This window comes from Python bivittatus, unplaced genomic scaffold (assembly GCF_059951505.1).
Source record: "Python bivittatus isolate LINGU-HERP-01145 unplaced genomic scaffold, Pbiv_v1 ctg000200_np1212, whole genome shotgun sequence".
NCBI classification, from domain to species: domain Eukaryota; kingdom Metazoa; phylum Chordata; class Lepidosauria; order Squamata; family Pythonidae; genus Python; species Python bivittatus.
In genome coordinates, this window is record NW_028277040.1 from 18,938,139 (window position 1) to 18,956,678 (window position 18,540).

An 18,540-nucleotide genomic window follows, 5' to 3' on the forward strand; every position below is an offset into this window, starting at 1 on the left:
TCTTCTTATTCTTAGAAAAACCAAGCCCACCAGAAAAACTGGGAGTATCGAGCATGACTAAGGACAGTGTATCCCTTGTATGGCTAAAACCCGAGCACGATGGTGGAAGCAGAATTATAGGCTACCTTGTTGAAGCCCTAGAGAAAGGGCAGCAAAAGTGGGTCAAATGTGCTGTAGTCAAGACAACCCATCATGTTGTCCAAGGTCTCAAGGAGAACATGGATTATTTCTTCAGAGTATTTGCAGAAAACGAAGCTGGCCTGAGTGACCCTAGAGAGCTTCTTCTTGCTGTCACAGTTAAAGAACAAATGGGTATGTGTTCCATTATCAAGAATAAACTTGTCTGAATTTAACTGAAAATGGAATCGATATGCATCTTCAATGTTTTTAACCTATATTTAACCTATTCTGAAATTTTCCAGAATCTCCTGAAGTGAATATGAAAGGTTTCCCAAATCATACCGTTTATGTGAGAGCTGGTTCAAATCTAAAGGTTGAGATTCCAATTTCAGGAAAACCCTTGCCAAAGGTAACTTTGTCCAGAGATGGCATTCCTCTCAAGCCAACCATGAGGTTTAATACAGAAACCACTGCAGAGAGTGTAATTGTTAACCTTAAGGAAAGTGTGGCTGCTGACGCTGGCAGATATGACATCACGGCTGCAAACTCCAGCGGAACAACAAAATCCTTCATTAAAATTGTTGTCCTGGATAGACCAGGTCCCCCAGTTGGTCCTGTGGTGGTTAGTGACATCACTGAAGAAGGAGTCACCCTGAACTGGGAGCCCCCACATTATGATGGTGGAAGCCAAGTCACAAACTACATTGTGCTAAAAAGAGAAACAAGCACAGCTGTGTGGTCTGAAGTGTCTGCAACAGTTGCTAGAAATACTATTAAAGTCATGAAGTTAACCACTGGCGAAGAGTATCAGTTCCGTATCAAAGCAGAAAATCGCTTTGGCATTAGTGACCATCTTGATTCAGCATGTGTAATTATAAAACTGCCTTATAGTAAGTATCTCCATTTTTGTTCTGGTTTTCTGAATTTTTCAGACATAGGCATATACTTTGCTAACTTGCCTGTAATATTTCTTTAGCTACACCTGGGCCACCTTCAACACCATGGATCACTAATGTAACTCAAGAAAACATCACTGTTGGATGGCATGAACCTGTTTCTAATGGAGGCAGTGCAATCATTGGTTACCATCTGGAAATGAAGGACAGAAACAGTATTTTATGGAAGAAAGTGAATAAAATGATTATACGCACAACTCACTTCAAGACCTCTAACATTACTGCTGGACTAATTTATGAATTCAGAGTTTATGCTGAAAATGCAGCAGGCATTGGAAAACCAAGTCATCCATCTGATGCAGTTCTTGCAATTGATGCATGCGGTATGTACTCAGTAATACCACGTCACATTTCTAATTTTGAATGTAGTGCAAAACGTCCTTGGTCAGTTAGTATCGGATACTTATGCAAGTGTTAATTACAAATGCAATTGTTTTCCACATTGCAGAGCCACCAAGAAAGGTTCGTGTCACAGATATTTCCAAGACATTTGTCAGCCTGTCTTGGACACAACCAGCTTTTGATGGTGGTAGCAAAATCACTGGATACATCGTGGAGAAACGCGATTTTCCAAATGGAAGATGGGCAAAGGCCAGCTTTACCAACGTCATAGAGACCCAGTTTACTGTATCAGGATTGACTCAGAGCTCTCAATATGAATTCCGTGTCTTTGCTAAGAATGCAGCAGGTTCAGTTAGTAATCCATCAGATGTTTTAGGACCTATCACCTGTGTGGACACATATGGTAAGAAATGTAGTAAACCAACAAAATTATTTCTTGGTTTTATTTATGGGGTTTGTCTTATCACCATTGGTAGAAATGTGTAGCTGAATTCAAGAGTTCTTAATGTGACAATGCCATGCAGATTTATATTTGATTTTCTTTTGGAGATCAGATGGTACAGAATTTTAGTCAATGGTAAATGCTTAAATGCTCTTACTTAAATGCTCTTTTGTGAGTCTTTTAACTTTTAAAGTGTCTTAATATCGTCTTTATTTCATTTATTTTTCATTAAGGTGCACCTGAAATAGATGTACCACCAGAATATACAGAAGTAGTAAAATACAAAGCTGGCACTGCCGTTAAGCTCAAACTTGGGATTTCAGGAAAACCCATACCATCAATAGAGTGGTTTAGAAATGGCAAAGAAATACAGACAAGTGCCCAAATATCTATTGAAAACACCACCGAATTCGCCTCTGTACTGATCAAAGATGCAACTCGTCTTAATAGTGGAAGCTATGAACTGAAATTAAAGAATGCCATGGGTTCAGCGTCTGCTTCCATTAAAGTACAAATACTTGGTATGCTTTGAAAAATATTGCACTTCATTCTTCTTTTAAATTCCTCTAGCAACAGTTATTCTTGTATATTAATAGATATCATTTCCTCTCCATCAACAGATAAGCCAGGACCTCCATGTGGGCCTGTTCAGTTTAAAACAGTCACTGCTGAAAAGATTTCTCTTATGTGGCAACCACCAGCTGATGATGGAGGTGCCAGAGTGACACATTACGTTGTTGAAAAACGAGAAACAAGCCGTGTGGTATGGTCTATGGTTTCAGAAAAACAAGAAGACTGCAACGTCACTACCACCAAAGTCATAAAAGGAAACGAATATGTATTCCGTATACGAGCGGTAAACAAATTTGGTGTTGGCGATCCACTGGAATCTGATAGCGTTGTAGCTAAAAATGCATTTGGTAAGATAGATGTTAATAAACATATTCTGGAACATCTTTAAGAATATATTTGCCAGTTGATTATATTGGTCTGATATGATTTTTCTCTCAATAAAAATACAGTTACCCCTGGACAACCTGGTATGCCAGAGGTCACCATGATAACAAAACAGTCAATGACTGTAACCTGGAGCAGGCCTATTGTGGATGGTGGTAGTGAAATAAGTGGATATTATCTTGAAAAGCGCGATAAGAAAAGCCTAGGCTGGTTCAGAGTAATTAAAGAAACCATTCGGGACACCAGACAGAAAGTGACAGGACTAACAGAAAACAGCGAATACCAGTTCAGAGTCTCTGCTGTGAATGCAGCTGGCCAAGGTCCCTTCTCTGACACAACTGACTTTTTCAAGGCTGCAGATCCTATTGGTAAGAACCTAGGCATGTGAATGGCAGAAAATTTAAAGAACTGATAATAAAGATTCTTGAAATTGCATGATAGAAAATAAGGACATGTTTTGTGTTCCACCTGATGAATGACTAATGTTTTGAAGTCTCATATTATATTTTATGTGTTTTATAGAAAAGCCTGGGCCACCTGTTAAGTTAAAGGTTGTGGATACTACAAAGACATCTATCACACTTGGCTGGACTAAACCAGCTTATGATGGAGGAAGTGCAATTACCAGCTATGCTATAGAAAAGAGAGAAGGTGATGAAGAAGAATGGTCTGTAGTGAGTGCCAGAGGAGAAGTGAGAACCACAGAATACGTTGTTTCTCAGCTTCAGCCAGGACTCAATTACTACTTCCGTGTAGCTGCTATAAATTGTGCTGGACAAGGTGAACCTATTGAAATGACAGAACCTGTACAAGCTAAAGACATTCTTGGTATGGAATTTTAATCTTTTTCCTTTATTCTTTTCATTTTTTGTATTTTTGGCTTTTCCTCAGTGTTAACAATTCAATGTTGTTGTTTTTTGCAGAGGAGCCAGAAATTGATCTGGATGTGGCTCTCAAAACCTCAATTGTAGCTAAAGCAGGTCAAGATGTGCAAATAATGATCCCATTCAAGGGAAGACCTCCTCCAACTGTCACATGGAGAAAGGGTGACAAAAATCTTAGTGTTGATGAAAGATACACCATCCAGAACACAGATTCATCTACACTTCTTAGTATTCCTCAAGTCACTCGCAATGATACAGGGAAATACGTCCTTACAATTGAAAACGGAGTTGGAAGAGCCAAAACCTCCTTTGTGAATGTCAAAGTGCTTGACACTCCATCTGCATGCCAGAGGCTGCACCTAAAAAATGTTTCTCGTGGAACTGTGACTTTGGTATGGGAACCACCACTCATAAACGGCGGTTCTGAAGTAACAAATTACGTCATTGAAAAAAGAGACGCTACAAAAAGAGCTTGGTCTACTGTAACAGCAAAGTGCTCTAATACATCCTTTAAGATAACTGACTTATCAGAGAAGGTTCCATACTTCTTCCGTGTCCTTGCAGAAAATGAAAATGGATTAGGTGAACCATGTGAAACTTCAGAACCAGTGAAAGCTGCAGAAGTTCCTGGACCTGTGAGGGATTTGGCCATGAAAGATTCGACCAAGACCTCTGTCACCCTACAGTGGACCAAACCTGAGTTTGATGGTGGTAGTATCATATCAGATTATATCATTGAAAAGAGATTAAAGGATGAAACGGAATGGTCATATGCAGGCATGAGTAAGGCATGTGAATTTGAAGTTGAAAAACTTAAGGAGCTTTCTGTCATGGAATTCAGAGTGTCAGCCAAGAATGAAAAAGGAAGAAGTGACGGTGTTACAGTTGGGCCAATTACAGTGAAAGATTATGTAATAACACCTGAAGCAGATCTTTCTGATATACCTGGAGGACAGGTAACAGTGAGAATAGGTTATAATGTACACCTTGAATTGCCATATAAAGGAAAGCCAATACCCACTATGAGTTGGCTGAAAGACAACATGCCTCTTAAAGAGAGTGAACTGGTTCGCTTCAAGAAAACAGAAAACAAAATAACATTAAGCATTAAGAATGTGAAGAAAGAAAATGGTGGCAAATACACCTTAATTCTTGATAATGGCGTCCACAGAAAGACATTCCCATTTACAATTATAACACTTGGCCCACCATCTAAGCCAAAAGGACCCATAAAACTAGAGGAAATCAAAGCAGACAGCATGGTTCTTTCATGGGGTGCTCCTGAAGATGACGGAGGTGGAGAAATTACAGGCTACAGTGTTGAGAAGCGAGAAACTTCACAAACCAATTGGAAAATGGTCTGCTCTAGCGTGGCAAGGACAACATTCAAAGTTCCAAACCTCATTAAAGATACAGAATATCAATTCAGAATTCGTGCAGAAAATAGGTATGGAGTAAGTCCACCACTTAACTCTGTAGAGGTCATAGCTAAACACCAGTTTAAGCCACCAGGTTCACCAGGGAAACCCATTGTTTACAACGTAACAGCTGATGGGATGACCATATCTTGGGATGCTCCGCTTTATGATGGAGGTGCAGAAATTACTGGGTACCACGTGGAAAAGAAAGAAAGAAATAGCATCCTGTGGCAGAGAGTAAATGTTTCATCCATATCTAATAGAGAATACAGAATTACTGGATTAATGGAAGGCTTGGACTATCAGTTCCGTGTATTTGCAGAAAACTCTGCTGGATTAAGCCCTGCTGGCGATCCAAGCAAATTCACTCTGGCTGTTTCTCCAGTTGGTAAGTGACTGAGCGTTCAGCGTAAAATGCCTATGTTGACAGCCTGTCAGAACTGATGCTGATTACTGTGTGTGCATTTTATTTTCTTTCAGATCCACCTGGCACCCCTGATTATATTGATGTGACAAGAGAAACAATTACTCTGAAGTGGACTGCACCACTACGTGATGGAGGCAGCAAGATTGTGGGTTATAGTGTTGAGAAACGGCAAGGGGCTGAAGATCGTTGGGTCAGGTGCAATTTTATTGATGTCAGTGAATGCCAATATACAGTTACAGGACTTAGCCCTGGGGACCGATATGAATTCCGAATCCTTGCAAGAAATGCTGTTGGGACTATCAGCCCTCCTTCTCAGTCTTCAGGCTATATCATGACCAGAGATGAGGCTGGTAAGTTTTACTTAGTAGTAGTTGCCACAAGTAGTTATACTTATTCTACTATATGGAATTCCAATCTTTTTTAAAGTTTGAGAGCGTGTTAGATTTTCAGGGTCAGAATGAATCAGTATAAAATGTTTGGGTCGAGCTCTGTGTCTGCAAAATGGTTGTCCCGTGCTGGGCATTCTTATTAACATGTGGCAAGTTCATAAAGAGGAATTGATTAATGCAATTAAAAGTACTCTTATTCTGGGGAAGATATATCGGTGACTATTAAGTAAAAATTATTTTATTTCTTTTTCCTTTCTAGTTGCACCGAATATTGAATTTGGTGCTGAGCATTTTGAGGGTCTTACCGTCAAAGCCGGTGAAAGCATAAGACTTAAAGCCCTTATCACAGGCCGGCCAGTTCCTCAGGTGACATGGATTAAAGATGGAGAAGAGATTGACAAGCGATTGAACATTGAAATAACCGATGCTATTGGTTCTAGTACCATATTTGTTAGAGATGCTTCTCGGGACCATCGTGGAGTATATAGGGTGGAAGCCAAGAATTCATCAGGCACCAAACGAGCAGACATAACCATAAGAGTCCAAGGTAATTTGGCATTGTTTTACTAAACTTATTTGCCTGAAACTGAGTAAGCTTTATTTAGCATTATCTTCGTTCTCCATTAAGTGCAGCACAACTTAAACAATTATATTTTTACTTTACAGATACTCCAGGGAAAGTAGGGGGGCCGATACGCTTCACCAATATTACTGAAGAGAAGGCAACACTCTGGTGGGAGCCTCCAGCTAACGATGGCTGTGCAGCCATTACTCATTATGTCATTGAAAAGCGTGAAACCAGCAGAATAGCCTGGGCACTAATTGAAGATCACTGCGAAGCCTGCAGTTACACAGCACTTAGGTTAATCAAAGGCAATGAATATCAGTTCCGAATCTCTGCAGCTAACAAGTTTGGGGTCGGCAGGCCTCTGGAATCTGACCCTTTTGTAGCACAAGCACATTACAGTAAGTTCATTTTCAATAGAAAAATCCAGTTTGTGTACTTGTTAGCCTTATCCAAAGTGCCCCCTAACCTGCTATTCTCATCCTACAGCTGTTCCTGATGCACCTGGTACTCCAGAACCTAGCAATGTAACAGGGAACAGCATCACTCTCACTTGGACAAGGCCAAAATCAGACGGTGGAAGTGACATTGATCAGTATATCTTGGAGAGAAGAGAAAAGAAGAGCATTCTCTGGGTCAAAGTATCCAGCAAGAGACCCATTTCTGAGACAAGATTCAGAGTCACAGGCCTAACTGAGGGCAATGAATATGAATTCCAGGTTATGGCAGAAAACAAGGCAGGTGTGGGGCCACCAAGTGGTGTGTCAAGGCTGATTAAATGCCGAGACCCAGTTCATCCACCAGGTCCTCCTACTGTGGTCAAAGTGACCGATACATCAAAGACAAGTGTCAGCTTAGAATGGACCACACCAGTCTTTGATGGTGGCTTGGAAATCATTGGCTACATCATTGAAATGTGCAAAGCTGATTTGGGAGATTGGCATAAAGTCAATGCTGAGACTTTAATCGCTACCAAGTATACTGTGACCGACTTAGAACCAAATGAGCATTATAAATTCCGAGTCAGTGCTGTAAATACTGCAGGCAGAGGAGAAAGCTGTGAAGTTGCTGCTTCAGTGCAAACAGTAGATAGGCTCTCTTCCCCTGAACTTGATATTGATGCTAGCTTCAAGCAGACTCACATTGTCCGAGCAGGTGCAAATATTCGTCTCTTTATTGCCTTCAAGGGCAGACCTGTTCCTATTGCTACGTGGTCCAAAACAGATTCTGATCTCAACTTGCGTGCTAACATTCACACAACAGACTCATTCAGTACATTAACTGTAGAGAACTGCAACAGAACGGATGCTGGAAAATATGTGTTTACTGTAGAAAACAACAGTGGCAGCAAATCTATTGCTTTCACAGTGAAAGTGCTAGACACTCCTGGACCACCAGGCCCTATTACATTTAAGGATGTGACTAAAGGCTCTATCACTTTAATGTGGGATGCTCCCATTTTGGATGGAGGCGCACGTATCCATCATTATGTTGTGGAGAAGCGAGAAGCAAGCCGCCGTAGCTGGCAAACTGTTTATGAAAAATGTACCCGCCAAATAGCTAAAGTGACTGATCTTGCAGAAGGTGTACCCTATTTTTACCGTGTCTCAGCAGAAAATGAATATGGATTAGGTGAACCATGTGAATTAACAGAGCCGGTGGTGGCCACTGAAGAACCTGCTCCACCTAAGAGATTAGATATTGTTGATACCACTAGGTCATCTGTGGTACTTGCTTGGCTTAAACCTGATCATGACGGTGGCAGCCGTATCACTGGATATCTCCTAGAGATGAAACAGAAAGGAACTGAAGTTTGGCGTGAAGCAGGTCAAACAAAGCAGCTTACTTTTACAGTAGAAGGTCTTACTGAGAATAATGAATATGAATTTAGGGTCAGAGCAAAGAACGATGCTGGCTACAGTCAGCCAAGAGAAGCTTTCTGTTCTGTCATTATTAAAGAGCCACAGATTGAACCAACTGCAGATCTTAGTGGAATAACTAAACAGCTTATAACTTGCAAAGCTGGAAGCGCCTTTACTATTGATATACCTATTAGTGGACGTCCTATTCCAAAAGTAATCTGGAAACTTGAGGAAATGAGACTTAAGGAAACTGATAGAGTAACTATCAAGACAACAAAAGATAGAACTACACTGACTGTTAAGGACAGCATGAGAGGTGACTCTGGCAAATACTATTTGACTCTTGAGAACACAGCTGGTGTGAAGACATTCACTGTCACAGTTACAGTTATTGGAAGGCCAGGTCCAGTTATGCACCCCATAGAAATATCATCAGTGACAGCAGAATCCTGTGTATTGTCTTGGAAGGAACCTGAAGATGATGGTGGTTCTGATATTACTAACTACATTGTTGAAAAACGTGAATCTGGTACAACAGCATGGCAACTAGTAAATTCCAGCGTCAAGCGTACACAGATCAAAGTAACTCATCTCACTAAATATATGGAATATACCTTCCGTGTCAGTTCGGAAAACAGATTTGGGGTCAGCAAGCCTGTTGAATCAGTTCCAGTTGTGGCTGAGCATCCATTCGGTAAGGAATTGTTACTGTAACAAATGTGCATAAGCTTGTTCCAATTTGGCTTGAAAAAGAATTAAAACATTTCACATTTCTCTCTTTTTTTAATTAGTCCCACCAAGTCCCCCCACAAGACCTGAGGTCTATTTTGTTTCGGCCAATGCCATGTCTATTCGATGGGAGGAACCATATCATGATGGTGGCAGCAAAGTTGTGGGATACTGGATTGAAAAGAAAGAACGCAACACAATCCTTTGGGTAAAGGAAAACAAAAGTCCATGTTTTGAGTGTGACTACAAAATTACTGGGCTTGTAGAAGGTCTGGAGTATCAATTCAGAACATATGCATTAAACGCTGCTGGAGTAAGCAAAGCCAGTGAAGCTTCTAGGCCATTAGTGGCCCAAAACCCAGTTGGTAAGTATAACACAGAAAAAGTATGTTTCCTGTTGTTATTTAAAAAAAACAAACTATATTTCAATTATAATGTTCTTTTTCAGATCCACCAGGTAGACCAGAAGTGACAGACGTCACACGGTCTTCAGTTTCATTAAGCTGGACTTCTCCACTCTATGATGGTGGAAGCAAAATTGTGGGCTATATTATAGAACGCAAGCCCTACAATGTGGCTGGAGATGGACGCTGGTTGAAATGCAATTACACCATTGTTTCAGAAAACTTCTTTACCGTAACAGCCCTAAGTGAAGGAGAAGAATATGAATTCCGCATATTAGCAAAGAACAGTGCTGGGGTGATTAGCAAAGGTTCTGAAACAACAGGTCCTGTCACCTGTAAAGATGAATATTGTAAGAGATTTTCTTTAAAGTTTTTAAATTATTAATTTTAACATGTTAGTTTTAACAGAAATTAATGCTGTGAGTTTATTTATCTTATTTTTTCATAGCACCACCTAAAGCTGAACTGGATGCCAAATTACAAGTAGATGTTGTAACTGTTAGGGCTGGATCTGATCTTGTTCTTGAGGCATCGATTGGTGGAAAACCAGAACCAAAAGTGTTTTGGTCTAAGGGTGACAAAGAGTTGGATTTATGTGAAAAGATCTCTTTGCAATATACCAGCAAGCATGCTGTTGCAATCATCAAGTTCTGTGACAGAAGCGATACTGGAAAATACACACTGACTGTTAAAAATGCTAGTGGAACAAAACAAGTTGCTGTTTTTGTCAAAGTACTTGGTAAGTATTTCCCGATCCATAATTTCTGAGAGCAGCCTCTTTCTTTTCAAGCCAATGTTCTATCATTGCCCCGATTATTCTTTTTTTCTTGTCTACAGATTCTCCTGGTCCATGTGCTGGCAAAATCACTATTAGTAGAGTGACAGAAGAGAAGTGCACCTTGGCCTGGAATCTTCCTCAAGAAGATGGAGGAGCAGAGATTACCCACTACATTGTGGAGAGACGTGAGACCAGTAGGCTGAACTGGGTTATTGTTGATGCAGAATGTCCAACACTCTCATGCGTAGCAATAAGACTTATCAAAAATAATGAATACATATTCCGTGTAAGAGCTGTCAATAAGTACGGACCTGGAGTTCCACTTGAATCAGAAACTATAATTGCTAGAAATTCATTTAGTAAGTGCCTCCTTAGTTCTGTTCAATTTTTCCTTTGGGATAGATGTGTAAGAGATGCCTGATTTTTCTTCTTCTCTTTTTAAAATCATTTCAGCTATTCCATCACCTCCCGGGATGCCTGAATCAGTGGGTGCTGGCAAAGAGCACATCATTATTCAATGGCTGAAACCAGAATCTGATGGGGGTAATGAAATAAGCACCTATCTTGTAGACAAAAGAGAAAAGAGAAGTCTACGCTGGACACGAGTAAACAGAGACTACACCATTTACGACACCAGGTTGAAAGTCACTGGTCTCATGGAAGGCTGTGAATATCAGTTCCGTGTTACCGCAGTAAATGCTGCTGGTAACAGTGAGCCTAGTGAAGCTTCTCAATATATTTTGTGCAAAGAACCTTCATGTAAGTTCCCACAACTAATGTCTCTATATTTAATTCCAGATCAAGTGGTACGAATGATTTCTTGGTCATGGTTATGAAAAAGGGTCAATAGGGTTTTGGTCATGGTTATGAAAAAGGGTCAATAGGGTTTTGTTTTTGCTTTTTTTAAATCATTTGGAATCCCAGATGAATGTGAACGTATTTATTTATTTTAGGGATTTATATGATATCTTGTGGCCAAGTTCTCAAGGCCACTTACGCTTTTGCATCTAATTCAGTGAAATCTTACAAAATCAGTTCCCTTTTATTTGATACAGATGGGCACCCAGATTGATCAGAGTGAAATAACTAAAAATGTTCAGTGTTCTGTCAGAAATATAGATCCATATATTTGTGAAAGAGTAATTTACTTTTTTATTCTAGTGCTCCATTTAGATCAGAAAACAGTATTGTTTTAAAATTTAAAACCAAAAGATCAAAGCTCACAACTACTGCTGGTTCAGTACAATTGAGACATTTCTGGGCTGGAAATACTTTTTTCATTTATCTAATTATTTGCAAAAGACAAAAGAATTTCCCATGTATAATAGCCGCTCATAGAGTCTTACAGATAGGTTGTTATCATGCAGTAGAATTAGTTTGTTTACATTTAAGTTGATTTACCTTTAAAGATAGAATAAAAAGGAATAGTCATATGGAGTAATATAAGCAGGCTGAATTTCTAAATAGTTTTCCAGTTGAGGTGTCCATTTGTGGAGTCCTTGTTCAGAAATAGAAAGAGACTGACAATGTATGTTGCTATCAGGCTTTTTGCAATCAAAATTAAACTTACACCTTGCCCAAAGAATGAAAGCCTTCAAGAGAAAATAATAATAATAATAATAATAATAATAATAATAATAATAATAATAATAATAATTTGTTCTTTTTCAAAGACACTCCTGCACCTCCTTCACCTCCAAGAGTTGTAGATACTACTAAGACCAGCATAAGCTTAGCTTGGACAAAGCCCATGTATGATGGTGGAGTGGATATTTTGGGCTACATTCTTGAAATGAAAGAAGAAGGCACTGAACAATGGTTCAGGGTCCATACCACAGCCACCATCAGGAATCCTGAATTCACTGTGACTGGTCTTAGAACAAGCCAGAAATACCGCTTTAGAGTGGCTGCCACCAACATAAATGGCATGAGTGAATACAGCGAGTCGCCAGCCGAAATAGAACCTGTGGAAAGGATAGGTAACTTCAAGATTCCACATTTATAAAGCATTCATAGATTTCTGTTTGCACAATTGTTTAGAAATATTCAAACACAAGCTCATCTTTTGTTTCTCCTCCCTTTGATGCCTGATCATAGAAATACCTGATCTTGAGCTTGCTGATGACCTAAAGAAGACTGTTACTGTCAGAGCTGGTGGCTCTTTACGTCTAATGGTCTCAGTGTCTGGCAGACCAGCGCCAAGAATTATGTGGAGTAAAGCAGGTGTTGACCTAGCAAACCGGGGTATCATTGACACCACGGACAGCTACACGCTATTGGTCGTGGATAAAGTTAACCGGTATGATGCTGGAAAATATGTCATTGAGGCTGAAAATCAGTCAGGAAAGAAATCAGCAACAGTTCTTGTAAAAGTCTATGGTAAGTTGAAATCTTTTATTTCTTTTTATAGTCACTTGGTTTATTTCATTACAAATTAAAACACATTTGAAAGTGTACAACATTCAAGTAACAGGGAACCAGGCAAATGGCAGAAAAAAGAAAAAGTTATAAGCAATATTACGCCAGTGGTAGTCTATGAATATCGTTTGGTTGATAAGAAAAAAAAATGTTTTGCACAAAACAATGCAATAAGTAAATAAATAAAAACATTTATTTTCTTTCACTCCCCCATAGATACTCCTGGCCCTCCAGGAGCTGTGAGAGTAAAAGAAGTCACAAAAGAATCTGTAACTCTTACTTGGGATGTTCCTGTCATTGATGGTGGAGCACCAGTCAACAACTATATAATTGAGAAACGTGAGGCTGCCATGAGAGCTTACAAAACAGTAACTACTAAGTGCAACAAAACCATTTATAGAATTTCTGGACTTATGGAAGGCGCTCTCTACTATTTCCGAGTTCTGCCAGAAAATATCTACGGAATCGGTGAACCTTGTGAGACAGCTGATACGGTGCTTATATCTGAAGTCCCGAGTGTGCCACAGAAACTGGAGGTGGTTGACATTACTAAAACTACTGTATCGCTTGCATGGGAAAAACCACAGCATGATGGTGGCAGCAGATTAACTGGCTATGTAATTGAGGCCAGTAAAGTTGGAACAGAAAGGTGGATGAAAGTCGTAACCCTGAAACCTACAGTCTTTGAGCATACAATCATTTCATTAAATGAAGGAGAACAGTACTTGTTTAGAGTCAGAGCACAAAATCAGAAAGGTGTCTCAGAACCAAGAGAAATAGTTACAGCAGTGACAGTGCAAGATCAAAAAGGTAAGACCCATGGTGAAAAGTGAAACATTGTTCATAGCAATGATACGTAGTACAACTTGATTAACCATACCAATTTTTAAAACTCTGTTTTTTAGTTCTACCCACCATTGATCTTGCTGGAATTCCTCAAAAGACCATTCATGTACCAGCTGGAAGACCTGTAGAATTAGCAATTCCAATTTCTGGACGACCACCTCCAGCTGTTTCTTGGTTCTTTGCTGGCTCCAAACTAAAAGAATCAGAACGTGTCAAGGTTGAAACAGTTGCTAAACTAACTAAATTAACTATACGTGAAACAACAATACATGATAGTGGGGCATATACACTTGAACTGAAGAATACAAGTGGAACTACTCTTGATACAATCAAAGTTGTTATTCTTGGTAAGATTTTTGGTTTGTCTTAAATACATACTGGTCTTTTATTTTGTTTTGATCATTTTCCCCCTTGGTGAACCACACTATTTCTTTATTTTAGGAATTCTTTATGCTTGATTTTTCTTTTTCACAGATAAACCTGGACCACCTACTGGACCTATTAAAGTAGTTGACATTGATTCAACTTTTGTAACTATTTCCTGGGAACCACCTGAGATGGATGGTGGTGCAGCATTGAGTGGATACGTGGTAGAGCAACGTGATGCTCACCGTCCAGGATGGTTACCGGTATCTGAATCTGTAACTCGGACAATATTTAAATTTTCTAAACTTACTGAGGGTGCTGAATATGTATTCCGTGTGGCTGCTACGAACCGCTTTGGAATTGGATCATACTTGCAATCTGAGATTATAGAATGCAAGAGCAGAATCAGTAAGTTAATATTTTGCTTATCCCTCTGCAGTAAAAAATAAAAAGACATATAAAGAAATATTTTTAGACCCAACATTACATACATTCTATTCTTCTTTTGTTTAAATAAGTAGTCATTCTGAACTAGTCACAGAGTATTTGGTAAAAAATGTACAGAACAATTAGAGGGAACATAATATGATTGTAAATGGAATCACCTTCTAATTTTTTCCTACTTTATTCATTTAGGCATTCCAGGTCCTCCTGGTACTCCAGAAGTATTTGATATCTGCCGTGATGGAATGACACTTACTTGGTATCCACCAGAAGAGGATGGTGGTTCACAGATCACTGGTTATATTGTGGAACGCAAGGAAGTTAGATCAGACAGATGGGTCCGTGTAAACAAAATTGCAGTGACTATGACACGCTATCGATCTACAGGGTTAATTGAAGGCCTAGAGTATGAACACCGCATCACAGCTATCAATGCTAGGGGCACCGGCAAACCAAGCCGAGCATCAAAGCCTGCAATTGCTATGGATCCAATTGGTAAATAGTTTACTATATTTACTAGGAGATATTTAAGAAACAGTAGATACCAATATGTTGGACTGCCTTTTAAAAAAGCAAGTTCTCTTGAATATAGCTGAGTCTGTTCTCCTTCTATATTCCAGCTCCTCCAGGCAAACCTCAGAATCCAAGAGTTACAGATACTACAAGAACGTCGATTTCCCTAGCTTGGAGTCCACCTGAAGATGAAGGTGGATCTAAAGTCACTGGCTATTTAATTGAAATGCAAAAGGTTGACCAGTTTGAATGGACTAAATGCAATACCACACCCACCAAAATTCGTGAATACACTCTAACACATCTTCCACAAGGCGCGGAGTATAGATTCCGTGTTATAGCCTGTAATGCTGGAGGTCCTGGGGAGCCTGCTGAGGTGCCGGGAACAGCCAAAGTAACAGAAATGCTTGGTAAGAAAATTCAGCTTTTTTCTTAATGAAACCCAATCTTTAAAAAATAACAATCCTATTTCCCCTTTTTGTACCTAACATGAGATATTTTTCCTTCTCCCAGAATATCCTGATTATATACTTGATGAAAAATACCTGGAAGGTATATTTGTAAGGCAAGGTGGAGTAATTAAGCTCACAGTGCCAATTAAAGGTAAACCTATTCCAATTTGCAAATGGACTAAGGAAGGACATGATGTCCTCAAGAGAGCCATGATTGCCACTTCTGAAACAGATACTGAATTGGTGATAAAAGATGCAGAAAGAGAAGATTCTGGTACTTATGATCTGACACTTGAAAATAAATGTGGCAAGAAGGCAGTCTACATCAAAGTCAGAGTAATTGGCATTCCAAATCCACCAGAAGGACCACTTGAATATGACGACATACAAGGACGCTCCGTTAGAGTCAGCTGGAAGCCTCCAACTGATGATGGTGGTGCTGATATATTGGGATATATTGTTGAAAGGCGTGAAGTACCAAAGACCGCCTGGTACACAGTTGATTCCAGAGTAAAAGGTACATCATTAGTGGTGAAAGGACTCAAAGAAAATGTGGAATATCACTTCCGTGTTTATGCTGAAAACCACTTTGGTGTGAGCAGATCCCTGAAATCTGAACAGCCAGTTGTGCCAAAGACACCTTTGAGTAAGTACACATTTCAATTCTGGTGGTGGTGGTGGTTGTTGTTGTTGTTGTGTCATTACAGGAAAAAAAAACTCTATATTCCTTGTCCTTCTTTCCAGAAACTAAGTATGTCTTTTGGTATACCCTCAAAAGAAATTCGTGAGATAGTAAGGATGTGAGAAAATGACTGGCCTACGGTCATTTATTAAATACAGATAGTCTCCAGGTTAAGAACAAGTTCTGTTCCCAAGATCTGTCCTTAAGTCAAATTTGTATGTAAGCCAGAATAGTATTATTGTGTAATACTGTATAAGGAGTATTGTGTAATGAACTCGAACCATTGTGTATTTAACTCGAATCATTGTGTACTTAACTCAAATTTTGCTACAGTAGGCTCCGTTCTTAACTATGGGTCATCCTTAAACCAGGCATTTTTAACCTGGGCACTCCCTGTATCACAACTGAATAGAGATTTAAACTCAGTTTTCCTGAAGAATGATCTATAGTAACAGTTACGTTCTTCTTAACAGATCCTCCAGAACCTCCAAGTTATCCACCAGAAATACTTGATGTCACAAAAAGTTCTGTTAGCTTATCTTGGTCCAGACCTAGAGATGATGGTGGCTCTCGTGTCACTGGCTACTATATTGAACGTAGAGAAACATCTACTGAGAAATGGGTCAGGCACAACAAGACCCACATCACAACTACAATGTATACAGTCACAGGACTGATTCCAGATGCTGAATATCAGTTCCGTATTATTGCTCAAAATGATATTGGTGAAGGTGAACCAAGCCCTGTTTCTGAACCAGTTATATGCAAAGATCCATTTGGTATGTAAATATAATGTCAATATCAGAGGGCATTAGGGTAAAAATTTGGGAGGAGACAAATCTTCATTTCTTATGAATTTTTTTTTTTTTCATTTTACAGATAAACCAAGCCAGCCTGGAGAAATTGAGATCCTGTCTATATTTAAGGATAGCATTACTTTAGAATGGGAGCGCCCTGAATGTGATGGTGGTAAAGACATCATTGGATACTGGGTTGAATATCGCCAATATGGAGAGACTGCATGGAAAAAGTGCAATAAAGAACGCATCAAAGACAGACAGTTTACAGTGGGAGGCTTGCTGGAAGCTACTGAATACGAATTCAGAGTTTTTGCAGAAAATGAAACCGGAATCAGCAGGCCACGTAGAACAGCAATGACTGTGAAGACAAAACTGACATGTATGACTTATTCATTATGCTTTATGCCATAATTAACAAAGGTATTATAGGATCCTAAAGTAAAGAGGAGGATGCTATGGATCCATACTGTTGGTTGATTTGATTATATGGTTTAGAAGCAACTTGACAGTTAAGATAAAGATTGGGAAATTTAATATATTTATTCTGCTGAATGGATCACAATATGATAAATAAATTCTTCACATACAGTGCTAATGAACTAAATATGACTTTAATATTTGGAAGAATAAAAATTATATTTAATTCTACAATATTTTAGTTGGAAAGATGGGACACACTGAAATAAAAGTTGTAAAAAAAATAGGGAACATTCAGGATTTTCTTTTTTTCTTTCCTCTTTTATAAATGCAGCTGGAGAAGCACCAGGAATAAGACAAGAAATAAAAGATGTCACTACAAACCTAGGGGAGCCAGGTCAGTTATCATGCCAGATTATTGGGAGACCTCTTCCTGATATTAAATGGTATCGTTTTGGCAAAGAACTAGTACAGAGCCGAAAATACAAGATGTCGTCAGATGGGCGCACCCATACGCTGACTGTGCTGACAGAAGAGCAGGAAGATGAAGGACTTTATACCTGTAAGGCTATCAATGATGTTGGAGAAATTGAAACGAGTGGCAAGCTCTTACTGCATGCTCCTCCACAATTCCACCCTGGCTTCCCCTTGAAAGAGAAGTATCGTGCAGGTGTGGGTTCCACTCTCCGCCTCCACGTTTTATACATTGGTCGTCCAGTGCCTGCTATTACTTGGTTCCATGAGAAGAAACTATTAAAGAATACCGAAACTATTACAATTGAGAACACAGAGCATTACACCCACCTTGTCATTAAAAATGTACAACACAAGACACACGCTGGAAAGTACAAAGTACAACTCAGTAACATTTTTGGAAGTGTTGACACTGTACTCAATGTGGAAATACAAGGTAAGTGTTACCTTTCCCTTTTTTCCCCTGAAGTGATATAATCAACCATGTTTTTCAAGTACAACTTCATGCACTGCCTCCTTTTCTGTAGATAAGCCAGATAAACCGGTAGGACCGATTGTGGTGGAAGCTATGCTGAAGAACTCTGTAGTGATCAGCTGGAAGCCACCTGAAGATGATGGCGGTGCCTTAGTTACAAATTACATTGTCGAGAAGAGAGAAACAAAAGAAGGTGCCGAGTGGCAACTGGTGTCATCAAGTATAGCTAGCACCACCTGTAGAATTGTTAACCTGACTGAAAATGCAGGATATTATTTCCGGGTCTTTGCGCAGAATGTATTTGGCATCAGCGAAGCATTAGAGGTTTCCTCCGTTGTTATAATCAAGACACCTTTTGGTAAGTGAATGTCATACTCCAT

At 39.4% G+C, this 18,540-nt stretch overlaps 1 protein-coding gene across 9 annotated transcripts in view; it reads left to right on the forward strand.

Annotated features, from left to right (window-relative positions):
* The window catches only part of TTN (titin), a 299,036-nt gene that overhangs the window by 270,425 nt on the left and 10,071 nt on the right, over positions 1–18,540 (forward strand). For all 9 annotated transcript variants that reach the window (XM_088135751.1, XM_088135752.1, XM_088135753.1 and 6 more), the window contains 30 exons: positions 16–312; positions 423–1,010; positions 1,097–1,399; positions 1,525–1,821; positions 2,094–2,381; positions 2,481–2,780; positions 2,883–3,185; positions 3,340–3,645; positions 3,741–5,507; positions 5,600–5,896; positions 6,195–6,482; positions 6,602–6,901; positions 6,990–9,056; positions 9,154–9,456; positions 9,540–9,845; positions 9,944–10,234; positions 10,333–10,632; positions 10,727–11,032; positions 11,947–12,252; positions 12,371–12,652; positions 12,908–13,501; positions 13,597–13,884; positions 14,012–14,311; positions 14,540–14,842; positions 14,968–15,270; positions 15,374–15,958; positions 16,468–16,773; positions 16,874–17,173; positions 17,546–18,121; positions 18,213–18,518. In XM_088135751.1, the coding sequence (XP_087991877.1) occupies positions 16–312; positions 423–1,010; positions 1,097–1,399; positions 1,525–1,821; positions 2,094–2,381; positions 2,481–2,780; positions 2,883–3,185; positions 3,340–3,645; positions 3,741–5,507; positions 5,600–5,896; positions 6,195–6,482; positions 6,602–6,901; positions 6,990–9,056; positions 9,154–9,456; positions 9,540–9,845; positions 9,944–10,234; positions 10,333–10,632; positions 10,727–11,032; positions 11,947–12,252; positions 12,371–12,652; positions 12,908–13,501; positions 13,597–13,884; positions 14,012–14,311; positions 14,540–14,842; positions 14,968–15,270; positions 15,374–15,958; positions 16,468–16,773; positions 16,874–17,173; positions 17,546–18,121; positions 18,213–18,518 (13,356 nt within the window). The remainder of the gene's footprint in view (positions 1–15; positions 313–422; positions 1,011–1,096; positions 1,400–1,524; positions 1,822–2,093; positions 2,382–2,480; positions 2,781–2,882; positions 3,186–3,339; positions 3,646–3,740; positions 5,508–5,599; positions 5,897–6,194; positions 6,483–6,601; positions 6,902–6,989; positions 9,057–9,153; positions 9,457–9,539; positions 9,846–9,943; positions 10,235–10,332; positions 10,633–10,726; positions 11,033–11,946; positions 12,253–12,370; positions 12,653–12,907; positions 13,502–13,596; positions 13,885–14,011; positions 14,312–14,539; positions 14,843–14,967; positions 15,271–15,373; positions 15,959–16,467; positions 16,774–16,873; positions 17,174–17,545; positions 18,122–18,212; positions 18,519–18,540) is intronic.